Below are 18,379 nucleotides of genomic sequence, written 5' to 3'. Positions count from 1 at the left end.
ATAAACAATCATAACAATTAATTGTCACAATCAAGACAATTAATGGAAAAATTTTCAACAGGAAAGGAAAATCAAAGTCGAAGTGTTAACATAATTGTGATTGAGTAAATTGTTTCTCGTTTTTATTTATTAATTACACAATTAATCTGCTTTATAACCTCATAAAAATGCCTTTAATCAATTAATTAGTTAATTGTTTGTCTAATTACTTCAACTTGACTACTGGAGGTTTCCCAAAACAAATCAAAAGTTAATCAACTCTTAAAGTTTTTTTCCTCACTAATTGTAACCATTTTTATTAATCTAATTAATGAATTTGTTTTCATATTTAATCTTGATTAATGATTGATTATTGTGATTATTATCATTGATTAAATGTTGATTGAATTAACAACGAGAGTCAATATAACAATCAAAATATAATCAAGTTAATCTAATTCCGCCCATTTAATTATTATTAATTATTAATAGTTGTGGTTTTTTTAGTAAATGAATCAGTATTAATTGTAACAATTAGTGGAACAGGTTAACAAAGACAATTAAAACTTTCTATTTGATTTAGTTAATTGTGATTGACTGAAAAAATAATAATCATCATTCAATTAATGATTTTATTAAATAATTTCATCAAATTTTCATCGTTATTTATATTAATAGTTAATCAATTGTTGCTTTTTATGCAATTAAGTGATTCCAATTCAATTTATTATTAGGTTTTTGTGTTAATTGTGATAATTAAAATGCCAAATAAAAAGTTTAACGGATTAAAATCTTCAAATAAAACTGAATCTAAGACGAGTCTTGATACAAATTCAGTAAGTAAAAGTTGTTGATTTAATCATCAAACGAATCAAGCTAATTGTTAACAATTAAATCATTTCGATTTTTAGACATTTGATAGTTACAGCGGTGGAGAAGAATCAAATTTAATCAAAAAGAAACATGGGATGAGCACTTTGGTGGCTATTTTGTTTATCGCCGGTGAGAACGCAGGTTGTGGGGTCTTGGCTTTGCCCTTTTCCTTTGACCGCACGGGATGGAGCGGACTTCCGTTGCTACTCATGTGTTGGCTTGACGCTGGAATCTGTGGCATTCTGATCGGTAAATGTTGGCTCATTCTCGAGGAGAGATGGCCTAAGTTCCGACAGTCATGTCGTAATCCATACGCGGCAATCGGTCAAATGGCTTATGGCAATAAGATGAAGTGAGTTTCTTGTTTTTTAATTGTTCCAAATTCATTATCATTAACTAATCAACACCAAGGTTTAGTTTGTTTTCTGTGAGAAACTAATTACGTTTTAAATTATCTTCCATTTCGTTAATTGTGATTTAGGGTAATTGTCTCGATCTGTTTACAAGTTTCCCTTCTTGGATCAGCTGTTGTGATATTGTTAATTTGTGCCGAGTTAATTGCTCAATTTGTCGATCAATATTTCCATTTGCCATTCGCTTTATGGATTTTAATTGTTTCGATTGTCCTATTACCCTTTATGATGCTTGGATCGCCAGGGGAAATGTGGCCTGTGGCCGCTGGCGCCCTACTGACCATTACAACGGCCATTGTTTTAATCATGATCGATACGAGTAAAGATTTCATTGAAGCCGATGGTAAACCAGCACCAACCACCCCACCCACCGTGTCCAGTGTCTCACTGGCCTTTGGTACTTTTATTTTTGCCTTCGGAGGAACTGCCGTTTTCCCAAACTATCAAAATGACATGAAAAACAAGTCCAAATTTCCCAAGGCCGTTATCATTGGTTATATTAGTAAGTTCATTTCTCAATCAATTCCCCCAACAATTAGCTAATTGTTTCTTCATCTTTTAATCATCAGTGTTAATTGTCCTCTATATTCCGATCGCGGTCATGGGATATCTGACCTATGGTTCGAGCGTTAAAAACAATATAATCTCATCAATTCCGAACGGAGTGAAAAAAGATGCCGCCATTTTGTTATTATCTGGACATTTGTTTTTTGCATTTCTAATTGTTGCCAATGGAGCAATTCTGGAGATTGAACATCAACTGAAAGTACCAAATCGTAAGCATTTTAATTGTAAACAATTAAAACCAATCAACGATCAAATTACAATAACAACAATCATGTAACTTGAAACATTTGAAATCTTTGGACTTTTCAAAAATTTTGATTAATTTGTTTCCAATTGATTGTTTGTTTCGTGTTTTTTTAATAGGATTTGGATGGAAACGTTTAATTGTCAGGACAATTACCTTAATTGTTGTTGTTTTCATCAGTGAAACTATTCCTAAATTTGGTAAAATACTTGACCTAATGGGAGGCTCAGCGATCACCATGTTGGCTTATATTTTACCTCCACTTTTTTACATGAAACTTTGCTCAATGAGAGACGATAACAATTCCTGGCCTGTTTGGTGAGTTAATTAGTTAATTATTTGCAATCAATTATCAACTAATCAATTGATTATCTGTTAATTCAACCCCACAGGAAGGTTTCATTGATCGAAAAAATTTACTATTATAAGATAACAATCGTCGGTACAATCGGCGGAATCTCTTGTACATTTTGGGCTCTAAAGGCGATTCTCGCTCCCGATGCTTTCTCACTGCCTTGTTACATTGATTTTAATTGTTCCAATGAATAATTAATCAACAATTAACATCACAATCATCATGTTAATACTTAATCATTGATTAATTTAATCGTATATCATGTTACCTTATTTTGTACTTACCATTTACATTGATCGTTGTTTTTGTTTTTCCAATTTGTTATCGACTTGATTGTAAATCTCACAATTAAAAGTTCAATATTCTGACAATTTATTAATTGTTGTTAGTTAATTAATTCGTAGTTTAAATTACAGCAATTGCTTTTCTGGTTTCTCTCTATTTAACTGGTTCAATTTTTTCCCTTTTCTTTATTTTGTTAATTTTGTTTGATTGTTTAATTAACTGTTTAGCCACAATTACATGATTTGATTAATTAATTTGATTCTTTGTCATTTAACTTTTAAGTTTAGTGATCAGTTGAAGATTTTAATTGTCATTAACTATCAAGTATTGACAAATTTTTCCTCTCTCTCTTTCTCTTCTTGTGATTAGTTAACAATTAAATTTTAATTGTAAAGTGATGAAATCAGCAAATGATTTACTAAAATGTTGACAATTAAATTTACAAAAATACTTTTGTAATGTATTTATGAACCGAATCAACATTAATTGTGATAATTTTCAATCAACGTCATTGATAATTAATCAACATCAAAATCAAATCAATTATCATGATTAAATTAATTTCTAATTTGTTGTGGATCCTTCAATTAATCAGCTCAATGAAATGCGTTAATTTAAAATCTGATAATCAATTTAAATTGCGACCAATTGAAAGAATCAAATTGAATCCAGTCCACCAAACGGCGACAATTAAAACTATTCGTGGGAAACGTTTTTGCTTAGATTTACTCGGTGGGTGTGGAAACTGCGGCGGTCAAGTTTACCGACGACCAAGGCCACAGCCTCGACCAGCAGTCCAATACTATCAACCTGTTTACTATCCATATCCGGTTCCGGTCCAGGCACCGGCACCTGGACCAGCGCCTCAGCCACAAGCCTCCACAGCCGCACCGAAAGCCGCAGGCGAGGCAAAAGCACCAGCCAAGAAAAAGCCTCCACCGGCGCGAAAGCCTCCGCCGAATGTGCCAAAGGCCAAACCTCCACCGCCTCGCAAGGCACCGCCGAAAAAAGGTCCACCCAATGCTGCGAAACCACCGGCGAAACCCGCAGGCAAACCACCGGCTAAAAAGAAGCCTCCAGCGAAAAAGCCTCCAGCTAAAAAGAAACCGAAAAAAGGTAAGAAGGGAAAAGGTTAATCGTTAATTAGTGTATTAATTGTAAAGGTGTTTAACAAATGTTTAATTAAAAGTGTAACAATTGTTGTTTTGTTTTAAGTTCAAACTTTTTGTTTGCGTTTATTAATTTGTTTTGATGAATATTGGAATTGAAAATTGAACACAAAAAACAAATGATCAAATTGTTTCATTGATCTTAATTCTGTCACTGGAAATCAAATTGAATTTTGGGTTGTTGTAACTAATTGTTTCATCAATTAGTATGGTTATTATCATAGTGAGATAATTTTAAAGAGATAGATAGAGATTGAGAGAGATAAAGATAGAGAGACAGGGTTTTTTATAATGAATTACAAAATTGTTAATAGTTTAAACCAAGAAATGATATTGTTTCAATCATTTTTTGTTTTATATCAATTAGTTAGCTGCAGCAGCGGTTTCACTGGGTTGTTCAACGGTTTCTTCGGGTTTCTTTTGATCGGCGTCACTTGCTGCAACTTCATCTGGTTTATTAGCTAGTTCAGTACTTTCTGCCGCTGGTTTTTCAGTTGATGATGATGATGATGATTGTTCTACTACCTTTGCATCCTCCACTTCAGGTTTGGATTCAGTAGCTGCAGCTGAGTTAGCTTCTTCGGACACTGGTTCTTCAGCATCAACCTTTTCGGTTTCACTTGATTCAACAGGAACTTCTTCTTTGGCTTCTGTCTTTTCTTCGGTGTGACCGTTTGCAGCTGCTGCTTCTGAGGTTCCATTAGAGGTTCCATTTTTTTCAGTAGATTCCTCAACATCTACCTTATCTTCAACTACTTCAGATTTACCATTAGTGGTTTCGACTTCTTTAACCTCTTTAACAGCTTCGGTAGATGGGGTGACTTCATCAACTGAATCAATACCATCGAGTTTACTTTTCTTGATCTCAATGGCATCACCATCGACTTGTCCATCTTTAACTGGGGTGGAAACTCTCTTGGTGCTTCTTGTTTGTGGCATGTTGATAATATTAGTAAATGTATTTAACTTGAATTAAGAAGAAAAGAGAAAGAAAATAAAGAATAATAAAATAAATTACACTTAACAAAAGGATACAAAAATAAAATAGAATTAAAAAAAAGTAACAACCGACTTATCAACTACTTATAGAGAAAAGCACAATCAAACCAAAAAGCATCCACACTTTTAAAAGTAAAGGAAAAAAAAGAGTAGAAAAAGAAGCAACAGTATGCGAAAAGAAAAAAATGAGAATAAAGTAACGAGACAGAAAGTAGACAGAGAAAAAAAGAAAGAGAATTAAAAAGAAGAGGGAGAAGAATAAGAGGAACCAGACATAGACATAAAATGTATAATAGAAAAGTAATGTAGATATCCAATACAGACACAAGCATAGAGAAAAAGTATATATAAAATTTTAACCAGCAGAAGAGAGAAAAAAGAAAAGAAAGAAAGAGAAGATAGAAAGAGCGAGAACAAAAGGAAAGAAGAAAGAAAGAGGAATCGCAATCAGAATCCAGAAAAAGAAGAGAAAGAAAGAGAAAAAGAAAGAGAAAGAGAGAAAAAAAAGAGAAGGCGAAGAAAAACCAAAAAGGAAACTCAACAAATTGAATGGACACCAAAAATTAATTAAAAAAATGTAACAATCTAATTAACAACACTTACCTTGATAAGATGAAAGGGTAATAAATAATTTGATAATCAATTTAAGCGAAAATTTAATAATAATTTGAACAAAAAAATTAAATAAAAATTAGAATAACAAGAATAAGAAAAGATGATGTCTGAGGATCAACTAATAACGTCTAAATGCGGTAAGAGAAAAAAAATTGTGCAAAATGGCGGGTAGAGCAAAAATTCTCTTCTCTCATTGGTCCGTTTCTTCGACAAGCCGGTCGAATGTGCTGCCATCTGGGCTTCTCTTTTTCGGTTAACTTAAATTCTCTTTTCAATAATCTCATTCAGAGTTTTATTGTTAATTGTTGAATATCAGCAATTTAATTGTGATCATCATTTGTTAATTGTAACCAATTTAGTTTACAAGTTCATCATTATTTCATTTCTCTGTTAATTGTGTGTGTGTTTCGATTTATTTTTATTCTGTTTTCCAATTGATTTTTGTCTAGTTCATTTCTCTTTTCGGTTTTTTCTTTCTTTCTCTTTTTGATTGGCTTGGTTTGTTTCAATTTAATCAGTTCAATGTATTTTTCTCTATTCTCTTCATCTTTTTTTTTCTCTCCTGCTCTCTATGGTCTCTTTTTATCATACACTTTGCGTGCATTTACCTTCTTTCTTTTTTTTCTTTTTCCTAAAATGTTGCTCCTTCTCTTTTCTTCTTTCTTAGAGTGAAAAGAGAGAGAGAGAGAGCTACACTTTTCTCATCATCTGTTCTTTTTGATGCCATTACTCTTGTTTGCTGGTTTTCTTTTCTCTCTTATCCAACTTGTATTTTTTTCTGGAATATGTTTTATGTGTGTCTGTGTGTGCGTTTTATGCTTACATCTTTTTCTTGAGAAGAATAAAAGTAAGAGTCTCTTGGACCGACCTTGATTGATTTGTGTAATGAGAGAGGAAGAGAGGAGAAAAAAAAATTTAAGGCTAAGCCGGCTTGATGTTAACAACTATATCATTGACTTGGTGAAGGATCTTTTTTTAATTTTGTGTAAACTTATTACATTACAAATCATTTGTAATGTTTATTATCTTCAGCGCGTGCATTTTCAGGATTAATTGGATTGTGAGCTAATTGTTTTAGTTTGTTAATTAGTGGAAATTGTTGGAGGACAAAGGAAGTTTTCAACTGTCTTCAATTTGTCCTCTTCCAAGTTAATCCAAAATACCATTTGGTTCAATTTTAATCATGAGAAACATATTAAAACATGTTTTCTCTCATTTTCAATCTTTCATCTTTCTCTCTCTCTCTCTCTCTCTCTCTCTCTCTCTCTCTTTGTTTGAACGATATTTCCTGTTGAGCTTCTATTCAGTGAATAGATTTTTATCCATTACGTAGTAAAGAGTGGGAGGAGAAGAGGAAGATGGTGAAATATTTTTCTTGACTATTTTTCCTCATCAAAGAATCTGAACTTGACCTGAAATAACCTTATCCTTTTCAGGGCCAAATCCATGCTCAGTATCAACATGTCTGAGTTTAGATGGTGATGATGCCTAATGAATGGTTACCTTAGTGTTCACAAAGTCTATGGATGAAGAATGATGATGACATAACCAATTGTAGATATCATATACTCGATGGCATTTACAGTTTTTATCCTGAAATGTGTTCAGTGGGTTTAAGTGTAATGAGATGAAAGTTTTTCCAGTATTGCGCATAAATGAATTGTTTTCACTCGTCGATCCCCAGTATTTATTGATTTTACTTACAGTAGAATCGCTTTAAGTTGTACAAGATATAAATATACTGGTACATCTACAATAACAAATATATTTGAGAAAATGAGGGGGAGGAAGGAAGAAGAAGTAGAAGGCAAATGACAGGGAAAAGAACCGAGGTAACTAAACTCGAAGATGGAGAGGAAAAGAAGCAGAAGAAGAGAAAGAAATGAAAGAGGGAAAAGGTGGAGATCTCTTTTTCTTTCAATAGACACGATTAAAGATACAGAAGCTAAATGATGAACAGAGGGAGGTAAGAAGAAGAGGGAAGACAGGAAAAGAATACTAAGAATCGAACAAACTAGATACAAGAAGAAATAAAAGGAATAAGTTTGTTGACTGGGAAAATGATGAAGGTATAAAAATGAGGAGAGAGAGAGAGAAGGTAAATCGATTCAGTCGACCTGAAAGGCTACTGTTGAAGAAGATTTTCAACGGAATAGCAGAAAAGTAGTAATATTAAGTAGAAAAAGAAAGAGCTAGAAGAAAGAGGAGTGAGGAGGAGGAGTAGAAAGGAAAATCCAAGAAAGAGAGAGAGAGAAGGATGATTATGACGATGATGATGAAAAGAGATGAATGGAGAAGATGATAAAGTAAAAAAAGAGGTTGATTCAATACTCGGTAATTCTGGTGAGCGGACAACAAGCTACCTTTCTGGTGAGGCCAAAAAAGTTGTTTCTAAGGTGATTTTTTTATTTACAAAACTCAGTTCTAAAGAAATAAGAAAATGAGAGTGAGAGTGAGAGTGAGAAAAAGATGAACACAACTAAAGTGAGAGACACAGAGAGGGAAACAAGGCTAGGGAGAGAAAGAGAGACAGAAAGAAAGTAAAGATTTAAGATGAAAGAGAAGTTAAAGAAAATGATGATGAAGGGAAAGCGGGAAAAGAAAGAGGGAAAATCTAACACAGAGAAAGGAAAGAGAATTAAGTAGAAAGAAGAAGAAAAAAAGGAATTCGGAGAAGCTGAAGAAAAAACAAGAGAGATGATGAAAAGATAAGAAAGTAAAACGATATAAATGAATGGATATTTCTTTTATATCAAGAAAGAATATGAATTGTAAGAGAGAAAAAAAAAGATAGAGAAAGAGAGAAAGAAAGAGATGTGGGTGAGAGAGAGAGAGAGAAAAAAAGAAACACAAGCAAAATGATCATGAGAGAAAAGAATTTATAAGTTGAATAATCTTCCAATGGGATAACCAAAATCACAGAAATTGAAACTTATTACCAATCGAATGAGAAACTAACAAGTATTAATCAAATTAACGATTATTTCAACTTCCGTTGTTAACAAAGTGATTAAAATCATTAGAAAGAATAAAATTGAAACTCAGAGAGAAACAAAGAGAGAATAATAAATAATCAAGATGGAAGAGAAAAGAAAAAAAAAGATTAATCCAATTCTCTGATTCTAATTGGTTGAACTTCGGGAGGAGAAAAACACAAAAGGGGGAAAAGAGAATAGAAAAGAAAATTAAACCGGAATCTTTTCTTTTCTTCTTTCAACTTAACCTTCATCATGAGAGCGTAACATGAAAAGTCCGAATAGACAAATGATATGATTCAATTGTTATCATCAAGACAGAGTTTATATAATCTGAAAGCTTTAACAGGTTTTACTTTCGCAATGGTGATGTGGTTAAAGGATAAACCAAATTAATCATCATAATAATCTCAAAATGTTAATCTTATTCTGAGAAAGGGAGAGAGGAGAGAGAGAGAAAGTTGATTTTCTCTTCTTGTTTTTCCTTCTTCATTATCTCCTTGTGGTTGTGTTTCCGTTTCCATCTTTGTTAACCCATTACATGTTTTGTCTTTCTGGTTAAACAAATTAAATTGTAATTATTGTGATTATTAATTCTCAAGAGAATGTGTTGATTGTTTTTCCCTCGTTGTTATTGTTACTTGTTGTGGGATTTAATTGATTATCTTTTGCCTTTGGTTCCTTTTCTTGTTTTTCCAATTGGCTTTGTTATTGTTATTGGTGAATGTTTGAGCAATTCAATTGTGCGTTGCGTTGATTAATTGATTAGGGGGATTTTAGAGATTATAGATTTCGGTTAAAACAAAACAAAACCTTACATTAAATGAGTATATTATAAGAATTGAAGATTCTACAGGAGAAAAAAAAATAATTAACAAAATAGAAAAATGTATTTACAAATATTATCTCTTTTGGATTAGGAGATAGTGATTAGTGATTAGTGATTAGGGGACATGAAAAGGTTTGGCAATTAGTAGAAAAGTAGAAATTAATTGATTGTTTTGATTACTGATTACAAATTGTTGTCTTTGTATGGCAGCGTTTTGAGTATCCTTGATGAAATTTCCAAGGGATTAATTAGCGATTTTAATAAATATCCTTTTGAGAGAAAGAGCCAATAAGTTGTGATTAATTGATTCCTAATTAATGTTCGATAAATTATCTCAACACTTTGATTCATTTTCTCTCTTTTTCTCTTCCAAAATACTTTTCAGTTTCTCTTCGATTATTGGTATTGGTTTGTCAATCTTTTTCTCTTTGTCACTTTGATTTAATGTTGTCTTTTTGTCGGTCAATTGTTTTCCATGATCAATCAGTTTAGATTTCTCGCAATTTACATCTTCGACTAATTTGAGATTCTCATATTTCGTCGGTGTTTCCTTTCCGTTTGTTTCGTTTTTTACAGTTTGTTTGTCGATTTCTTCGGTTCTTGGTTTTTCTTGCTTTTCTTTTTCGGTCATTTTTTCTTCTTCTTCGTTTTTTCCCGATGATTCTTTTTGACCTTTCGGCTTATGATACTGTTCGATACAAAGGTGACAACTCCAAGATCCTTCCGGTGGTTCCGAAATCGGTGGTGTTAAACAGTACATATGATAACCTCGATCACAATCGTCACAGAATAAAAGTTGTTCCTAAAGCGAGAGAGAGAGAGAGAAAATGAAGAAACGTGAGAATTGATTTACAATCACAATGAGAATTTGATTGATCACTTACATCATTATCTGAGGTTCCACAGATTCCACAGGATTTACACTCAATGCACTGCCATCGATATTTAGCCACAGAGATGATCATTTGTGGGGTAAATTGAAGACAAGATGGATGAGCTGAACGGCCGCAATCAGAACAAGAAACCATTTTCTCTTGAATTTTACTCTTCTCATTTTCATCAACGAGACAAAAATCACAATAAGGATTAGGAGTGGCCAAGGGTTTATCTAAGTAAACAAAAGGAAATATAATCAGATTCATGATTGACTGAGTTTCAAGATTCAACTTACTGTTTGAATCTTTATTTGTAAATGGACCATTTCCAGATTGATTGTTACCCGTTGTAGTTGAATTGTTGTTACGTGTTGATGAGCGACTATCTTCATCTACCATCGACATTGGTGTTGAGCTTTTGGAACGTTTATCTCCATCATTCTGATGGTTATGAGCATAATGATAAGTGAGTCCAGGTCGTGTTTTGTATCGAGCATCACAAAGATCACAAGCATAAGGTTTGTCGTTTTCTCCTGATTCTCCTTTTTTCCGCCGTGATCTTCTTTTCTTCCGTTTTGTTGAGTATTCATCATAATCATCTCCATCTGAAACTGGATCATCAAAATCTTCTTCCATCAAATCAATACTATCCTCATATTCAGCATACATCCAAGCATCTTTCGAGTTTTCAACAAATTTATCTGAACTATTTTGATTCAATTCCGATGTTGATGTTGTTGTTCCTCCTCCTGTCACTCCTCCAGTCGCTCCTCCGGCCATTGATGTTCCTGTTGTACTCGTTGTTGTTGTCAAATCATTTTTCATTGATATCATTTCGGAACCATTTCCTTTGCTTATCTCTTGAATGTCACCCGAGTTCTCATTAATCGCTTGACTTCTTGAATAGTAATTCTCACGGAATAGATAACCTCGTCTTCTTTTCTTCCATTTATGGGCTGGGTACGTGTACAATTGTCCATAGGTTGTTCCAGGCATCCGTTGCCATCTCTGCATCCAAAGGTAACAATCTCGTTGAGCTACACCAGTTTGAGAATCAATAAAAGGTAAACGTGTTTTCCGATCAACAACCAATCGATTATTATATTTAGCTGAATTTTCAATTGCATTTCTATAAGAAATATCACTCAGCGCTCTGGAACAAAAAATTGAAAGATATAAAAGAAACAAAATATTATAATAAAGAAACACAAAAAACAGTTGAGAGAAAATGTCAAAATGATGTAAACACAACAACTGTCAATCCATAGGATGAGGTGACACTTTATCTTGGGAAAAACACTAATTCACATGGTGATAAACTTTCCAGTTAAAAATTGAATGTAAAACAAATTGATTACATTGCCGATGGAATAGAATTTAAATTAAAATCGATTGTAAATCACAGACAATCTAAAGAGAAAATAATTGAAATAATCATCACTTGAGAAAATATAACTTACTTTTCAATCTTCTGAAGGACATTCGGTCTTAAGTTGGATAATTTTTGTTTGTCCATCTTCAAGGATGGAACAATTATCCGAATAGAATTAAAATGGCGACGGTTAATCAAGAAAATGGAGAAAATTACAAACCCAATAGAAAGATGGATACACTAAAATTGGAGGAAAAAAAAAAGACAAATTGAAAGACAGAGAGAAAGAGAGAAAGAAAGAGAAAGATAGAAGATGAAAAAAGAGCCACAACTACAGAAAGAAACAGAACAAAGAAAAGATCCAACAGGAGAAAAGAAAGAAAATGATGAAGAAAATTTCGCTTCGATGGATAAATTGTCCTTCTTTTCCTTGGGATAAGTTGGAATAAACAAATTCACTCAATAATCGAATATCGAAAAGTAAATTAATCAACTTAATCACTACAATCCAGAGACAATTACAAAGGTTAAATGAAGAAAGAAATTAAAAAAAAAAGATGAAGATAAACAACTAACCTTGGATCAAGTTGATTCTTCAAGTGAACAAGTTAAACTGATTTTCTGGTCAACAACAAGAATCAAGTTCTTACCTGATTTACTTGATCTCTTAACCTTGATTGTAATTAATCTTTGAAAGGCCAACAGTTAATCACTAAATTGTGACCTGTTCATGTTCAGATTAATGGATTATAAGAGTCAATTCAATTCGGTTAGATTGTTTGTCTTAATTGTTGTTTGATTTTCGTTTATTTTTTAAAATTGTTACATTTTTAACTTTACAATTTGATTGACAATTTAGATGGACACAAATTACAATTTATTGTTAATCATATTAACATGGATAATCAGTTGATTGTTTGGTGATTACCAGAAGTAATTAAAACCCATTAATGGCATAACTGGATAACCGTAACCGTAACCATAACCATAACCATAACCTTAAAATTAGAGTGAGAAATTAGTTAATTAGTTTGAGTTAATTGTTTTAAGAAGTTAATTAATTGTCTACAATTTACTTACCATCGGACATCCAATGATGATGTCGAGATTTAATCACAGTTTCGTTGATTGGTTGTTGATTTAGTTGATCATCAGATCCAATTAGACCGTTGGTTACATTGATTTGGTTAATTGGGTTACAATTAATTGAACAAAAAGCAATTACAATTAAAAATGTGATCAAATAAATTGTTTGCTGTTGATTTAATATCATCTTTTCACTTTCTTTCAATTAATTGTTTTCTTCTCGTTGATTGTTGGCTAATTGTGATCTTACAATTGTCTAAGTATTTACTATTTATAAACAATTCGATGAGCACTTAATTGTTACACTAATTGTAGGAGTGATCATTAGTTGACATAATTACAATTTGATGATCATTGGTGTTCAGGTTTACCACAATTAGATTTGATTGTTGAATCGAAAATAACAATTGAAATTATCAAATTGGACAATTTATTTTTCTATCAAATGAGTAAATTGATTAGTGGAAAAAGGTGATTACCGATAATCAATTGATCAGCAGAAAATATTTTCAATTGAATTAGCTAATAGTTAAGAATTGTTGAAAAACAATGTGACAATTAAAATATCACTTTAATAATGATCACAATTTAATTTCTGACCTTCAATTGTGTAACAATCGACATGTAAACAATTAAATTGTTACAAATAAATACAGGTGATCATTTGAAAGTTTGATTGACAATCAGAAACTGAATCAATTAAACAATTGATTATGTTGGATAATCATAATAATCTGATTGATCATTTTCTCTCAAAAAATTAATACGATTTTCGATACAACAATTTGACCTGAAATCGAAAACACCAATAGAAAGTTATTCAAATCGAGAAGCGATTCTTTCGCTAATCAAGTTAATCGTTGATTAATCTAATTAATTGAAAATTATTCGCTTTCCGGTAAATAGAAACTAAAGGAACGAAGTTGATTATGATGATGCTAACAAACGATTTATTTGTTAATTGTTGTATCGAAAATAACAAAATAATAAGATCTGATTGATTAATTTGCAGGTTGATTAACGGAATTGAAGTGTTAATCATATGGTTAATTAAATGGATGAAGAAAAGATAATTAATATTGATAATTTCACGGATCCATTGACGGTGGTGGTTGTGTTGATTTCTCATGGTAATCAGGGAATAATTTAATCAAGATTTGATCAAGACAATGATTAACTTCAGGTTTAGTCTTGTTAATTAACTCGGCTCTGCAAATTGGACATGTTGAAACTGATGATTTCATTGAGTGATTGAAACATTCCTGTAAGTTTAAAGTTAATTTAGAAAAGTTAATTAGTTGAAAAAGAGAAAAAAAAATTTCAATTGCTAATTGGATATTGAAATAAATTACCTGGCAAATATTATGCGAGCAGAATGTTGTAATTGGCTTGACCACAATGTCCAAGCAACAGGAACATCTGAATGACTCTTCAACTCGCCAGAGAAAAGCCTATGGGATAAACAACAAAGACAATTGGTTAATTATCGATTTAGATTATTAGTTAATTGTAATGGAAATCTAATTACCTTTTCTCCTTCGAGAGCTGATTTGATTATTTCTTCCCAGAGGTGACAGTTTTTCGTATCTTGATTAATTAACTCGACGATTGTTGAAGGTACTTTGTATGGAACAATTTTACTTCGTTTAAATTGTTGATCGTAATTACAATCGATTGATTTGTTTGTTGATCTTTTACGTTTTCGATTTGTGGGATTGGCTGAAAGACTCTCAACATAACCTGGAGGTTCGATGAGAGATAATTCGAGCTTTCGAATTTTTCTTTTACCTTCTTTCGTCCATGGCGAAGGCGCCTCATCATCCCGTCTCAGAAGATATCTCCAAATTAACAGGCCATTTGTCTTCCTTTCCGACCAATATTTGACCACTTTGTAGATTCCATCATATCGAACACCAAGTTTAGGTAAATAGGGAGATTTTTTAGTTGACCCTCGAGCATTTCCACTTCTTAAAACTCTCACCGGTTTACCTAATCTCCAATTTTGACCTGAATTAGCGCCTTCATCCGAAAATGGAGCATAACAATTAATAGCCAAAGATTTATTACATCGAGTTAATTGTTGATCTTTTATTTGTGGTCCACCAACTCGACATTTACTTGCTGATGATTCTTTGCCACCCGAACCAGTGAAATAAATTTCCTCGCCCAGGTCAATATCATCCTCGTACCCACAGCAAAAACAATTGAAAAGGCACCGATTGATTGTTTACCATGAATTCCAGCGACCAAAGGAGTGTGAACACCAGCCTCTGAGGCCTGAAATCGAAATCGCCAAATTGTTCCAACAGGAACTCCAGGGATTGGACCGAAATGGTACTTGGGTACAACCTCACAAACTTTTGTTCGTCCAATACAACTGATACCCCGGCCCCAATTAGCTAATAGCTGTCCGGAAGAGAGGGTTTGATGTGATGAAGTGCTATTAGTGTTAACATTGTCATCGGCTTCTTTCAAATTGATTGCACTGGAAGTTGATGAGGTTGAAGGTGATTTCCTTTTCCTTTTCAACCCTTTAGCCAATCTAGAGGCTTCTTCTTTCATCTCAATGTCAACGGCATCTGTATTCTTACACTTATAACAATACCAATCTTCATCTTCCGGCGGAAGAGATTCAAGGGCTTGGGGTAAACACCAAAGGTGGAAAACATTGTTACATTCATCACAGACAATCTGCTTCTCAGGGTCACCTTTAGATCCACAAAATTTACACGAACACTCAGTGCAAAGAGAATCAGGATCATCGGAACAATTTGAACATTCACTTAATGTGATTCCTTAAATTGTTCAAGAAACAAAAAAAACGAAAGACAATCAAATTAAAAGACCGATCAACTTTAAGATTTACTTTCCAATGGTGAGACAAAGAGTCAAAGAAAAACTTTTTCTCTATCCACTTAATCGAAACTCTAAGAAAACTTTTAGAGAAAATTTGTTTCGAATATGAATAGAACCAAAACAACCGAACATTGGCACTTTGGCCTTGAATAACTTCCGATTAATAAGAAACAGAATTGAAGATTACCATTGAAAAGCTTGTGAAAAACTCTATCAGCTGAAAAGTCGGATCTTGACTGAAAAGAATAAAAATTTCAAATTCTCCTTCAATTCTGATCAACTCAATTATGAAGAAACTTTTCCCCCAAAATGATGGACAAAAAATTGAATCGATATCCGATCAGATTAATGATCGAAACGATATCTTGTTTCGTAACTTTTGTCAAATTGTTTCGATTTTTGTTCATTAATCTTAATTGTTAAGAAAAGGAAACTCTTTGTTTTCTTTCATCTTTACAATTAGATTTCTAATCTTATTCAAATTCTTGTAATAAATCACAAATCTAACGGATATTGATCATCTTAAATTGTGGAACAAGTGGAATCAAGTATCAATTACAATTTCTTTCCTATGAGTATCTTAACCCTTTTCCCAATATTCCTTTCGCACCTTAACCTTTACACTATTCAATTAACAATTAATAACTTTTTCTCTCAATCTCAATTTCCCTTTTTTACTTGAATACAATCAAGAATCGTCCTTTATCTAGTAAAAAACGGTCTCTCCAGTGAAAATCCGATCGGAAGTAATAATTGTATTTCTTTGATAAGGTAAAGAAGAAGGAGAAAAAAAAATGGCGAAGATCAGTTGGAAAGGCCTAAGAGTTGGAACAAAAAAACTTCTTTGACTCTCATAGACATAATTGACTGATTATCATCATTTCCTATCGATTGGTAAAGAAAAGGAACCAAAGAGGAAGTGAAGTGGTTTCCATTAGAAGAGGAAATAAAAAAGCGAATGAAAAAACGGACAAAAGAGGAGCTACATTTGTCTATGGAAAAAAAAGTTCGGTTATATTGCCACACGACCTTAGTTGGTACTATGGAGATGAAAGGGTTGGAGAAAAAAAATAGAATTCGAACAAAAAAGTGATCCAATTGCTTCTAAAGCAAATTTACTCTTTTTTTTTCTTCGATCGCTATTCAATCGACTCCATTTTCTTTCCCTCTAGGCCAATGTTTTCATTAGAATCAACGGAAACTTTTTTTCCTCTTCAAGAATATCTAATGAGATCTCCAAGCAAAGAAAACATAACAATCCCTTGGAATATTAATGTTATGGTTGCAAATGATTCTTTTCATCAAAGGTAATTTACTTTTCTCTCTGAACATTCAATTCGTTAATTCAGCAATCAAATTTGATTGAAACTTACTTTTCTTCTCTGACCCATTGGCGATCAATTTGGCTTGGCGATTGTTTCTCTCTACTGATGGTAAATTGCCTTGGGTCACATAGAAAACCGAATTACCAGTTAAACGATGATCGTCCAGTGTGACCTTATCGCCGATAAAAAGTATCCCTTGGACTAATTTCCTCTTAATATTTACACTGGTAATCAGGTAATCGTACCAATAGCCCAATTGGCCTGGATTAGTTAGATTACTATTGGCTAAAAGTAAATCTCCTGGTTTAATTTCACTTAATCTGATCTGTTGATTTGATTGAGGTCAATTCCGTTAATGTTAACCTTAACTGTCTCTGGTAAAGATGATTTCCAAAATTTGATCTCATAAATCGTTTGATTGATCCCAACGGAACGAAATAGATCAACGATTCGTCCCTCAAACCAAGCACCAATATCGGGGTGAAGACAATCAACATGATCACCAATTGAATAGTAATCATCTCTCTCAATTTTGGTATAATCATTGTGCTCATTTACATCACTTGTCACATTTAAATCATCATCTGATGATAATTTGTCCTTTTCACTGTTTTCCTTGTTCTCAGCTGATTTAATTTGATTGTCAACTTTTTGAGTACAAAAGTGAACAATCTCATTAATTTTTATTCCATAATCAAGTAAAGTAAGTGAATCTCGTAACTGTTTTAAGATTAACATTGAAGAGAAAAAAATTAGACATTGAGATCAATTGACACGCTAATTAATCTGATTATCTCGTTTTCTTTCCATTCCCAAACAATTAGACAACAATTAAGAAAATAAACTTACCTCTTTACCATGAAAAAAAAGTCTAATCCGAGAATCATGATCACAATTGAACAATTTGAAACAATCCTTCTTGATGTCACTGATTTTCTGATTAATGGAAACACATTGATATCTAATTGTTGAACAATCAGTAACATTTAAAGACTTTAAATTGATGTACATTATTGGGGCGAAACAATTTAATCAGTTAGTTAGTTTGCAGAGAAGACGATTAATTGGAAGTAACTTTTTCCACTGATGAGTTGATCTCCATTTTTTTAGAACAATTTTCCCGACAACCTTTTACCTTTCACCTCAAAGGACACAAAGGACGAGGAGAGGAGGAGAAGTTATCTAAGGGTAACAACAAAAAAACTCTAAAAATCCAACCGACCCCAAATCTCCCCTTCGACCTCAATTCAAATAACCTATGAGATGCTTACCTTTTTTTTGTCATTCGATTTTTTCAGCATATGGTTTCATCTAAGGTCAAAGGGCTCACACAGAAAAGAGACCAAGTTCAACATTAAATTAGATCCAATTAACTATTGAAACAATTGTCACCTCGATTTTGACGATTCGATGACAATTAGATTTGCATCTTTGTCGCAAGAAAACTTTACCCTGCAGGTATATCATTGAGAATATAATTGGAGATTCGATTTTCTTTTTCAAGTTAATTGTTTTGTTTATTTTTGTTCCATTGAACTATTAATATTTTCTCTGTTAATTAG

General features: G+C 32.7%; 5 protein-coding genes across 6 annotated transcripts; 2 read left to right on the top strand and 3 right to left on the bottom strand.

Moving 5' to 3' along the window:
- The first annotated feature begins 501 nt into the window (after positions 1-501).
- Positions 502-2,806, top strand: LOC128395297 (uncharacterized). The gene is made up of 6 exons (XM_053355705.1): positions 502-815; positions 891-1,204; positions 1,334-1,767; positions 1,835-2,041; positions 2,196-2,394; positions 2,469-2,806. The coding sequence occupies exons 1-6, from the start codon at positions 741-743 to the stop codon at positions 2,623-2,625; spliced, it is 1,386 nt and encodes a 461-aa protein (XP_053211680.1). The 5' UTR covers positions 502-740; the 3' UTR covers positions 2,626-2,806.
- Positions 2,807-3,139: 333 nt separating this feature from the next.
- On the top strand, positions 3,140-3,852 carry LOC128395129 (uncharacterized). The gene is made up of 2 exons (XM_053355530.1): positions 3,140-3,171; positions 3,372-3,852. Exons 1-2 carry the CDS (start codon positions 3,140-3,142, stop codon positions 3,850-3,852), a joined length of 513 nt encoding a protein of 170 aa, XP_053211505.1.
- Positions 3,853-3,913: 61 nt separating this feature from the next.
- Positions 3,914-5,652, bottom strand: LOC128395302 (DNA (cytosine-5)-methyltransferase PliMCI-like). Its single transcript, XM_053355716.1, has 2 exons — positions 5,488-5,652; positions 3,914-4,851 (listed from the first exon to the last, which is right to left on the bottom strand). Exon 2 carries the CDS (start codon positions 4,822-4,824, stop codon positions 4,249-4,251), a length of 576 nt encoding a protein of 191 aa, XP_053211691.1. The 5' UTR covers positions 4,825-4,851; positions 5,488-5,652; the 3' UTR covers positions 3,914-4,248.
- A 3,120-nt stretch (positions 5,653-8,772) lies between these two features.
- Positions 8,773-12,268, bottom strand: LOC128395291 (zinc finger protein neuro-d4-like). 2 transcript variants are annotated; one of them, XR_008326588.1, is made up of 6 exons: positions 12,127-12,268; positions 11,639-11,790; positions 10,475-11,331; positions 10,188-10,411; positions 9,484-10,105; positions 8,773-9,324 (listed from the first exon to the last, which is right to left on the bottom strand). XR_008326588.1 is itself a non-coding variant. In XM_053355697.1 (5 exons), the coding sequence occupies exons 2-5, from the start codon at positions 11,692-11,694 to the stop codon at positions 9,638-9,640; spliced, it is 1,605 nt and encodes a 534-aa protein (XP_053211672.1). In that variant the 5' UTR covers positions 11,695-11,790; positions 12,127-12,268; the 3' UTR covers positions 8,773-9,637. The 2 variants fall into 2 exon arrangements, 1 of the variants encoding a protein (XP_053211672.1); XM_053355697.1 differs by having other exon boundaries at positions 8,773-10,105.
- A 52-nt stretch (positions 12,269-12,320) lies between these two features.
- On the bottom strand, positions 12,321-18,107 carry LOC128395288 (E3 ubiquitin-protein ligase UHRF1-like). The gene is given in 8 exon segments (XM_053355693.1): positions 12,321-12,548; positions 12,631-13,898; positions 13,989-14,087; positions 14,165-14,838; positions 14,841-15,431; positions 16,866-17,162; positions 17,165-17,537; positions 17,667-18,107. Coding segments are annotated over 7 exon segments (2,370 nt in total). The 5' UTR covers positions 17,829-18,107; the 3' UTR covers positions 12,321-12,548; positions 12,631-13,724.
- Positions 18,108-18,379: the final 272 nt, after the last annotated feature.

This window comes from Panonychus citri, unplaced genomic scaffold (genome assembly GCF_014898815.1).
Source record: "Panonychus citri isolate SS breed McGregor unplaced genomic scaffold, ASM1489881v1 Contig00141, whole genome shotgun sequence".
Taxonomy (NCBI): Eukaryota; Metazoa; Arthropoda; class Arachnida; order Trombidiformes; family Tetranychidae; genus Panonychus; species Panonychus citri.
The sequence above is the reverse complement of the archived record's forward strand: the minus strand, read 5'-3'. Positions and strand labels throughout refer to the sequence as shown.

What these genes read in the sequence shown, in the direction of transcription:
- LOC128395302 (XM_053355716.1), bottom strand. Translation starts at nt 4,824, where the DNA reads ATGCCACAAACAAGAAGCACCAAGAGAGTTTCCACCCCAGTTAAAGAT.
- LOC128395291 (XM_053355697.1), bottom strand. Translation starts at nt 11,694, where the DNA reads ATGGACAAACAAAAATTATCCAACTTAAGACCGAATGTCCTTCAGAAG. An exon ending in TACAAATAAAGATTCAAACA is followed by an intron (nt 10,412 to 10,474) that starts GTAAGTTGAATC and finishes TTGTTTACTTAG; the next exon opens with ATAAACCCTTGGCCACTCCT. An exon ending in GTGGAACCTCAGATAATGAT is followed by an intron (nt 10,106 to 10,187) that starts GTAAGTGATCAA and finishes CTCTCGCTTTAG; the next exon opens with GAACAACTTTTATTCTGTGA.
- LOC128395129 (XM_053355530.1), top strand. Translation starts at nt 3,140, where the DNA reads ATGTTGACAATTAAATTTACAAAAATACTTTT. An exon ending in AAATTTACAAAAATACTTTT is followed by an intron (nt 3,172 to 3,371) that starts GTAATGTATTTA and finishes ACCAATTGAAAG; the next exon opens with AATCAAATTGAATCCAGTCC.
- LOC128395297 (XM_053355705.1), top strand. Translation starts at nt 741, where the DNA reads ATGCCAAATAAAAAGTTTAACGGATTAAAATCTTCAAATAAAACTGAA. An exon ending in CGAGTCTTGATACAAATTCA is followed by an intron (nt 816 to 890) that starts GTAAGTAAAAGT and finishes TTCGATTTTTAG; the next exon opens with ACATTTGATAGTTACAGCGG. An exon ending in CGTTATCATTGGTTATATTA is followed by an intron (nt 1,768 to 1,834) that starts GTAAGTTCATTT and finishes TTTAATCATCAG; the next exon opens with TGTTAATTGTCCTCTATATT.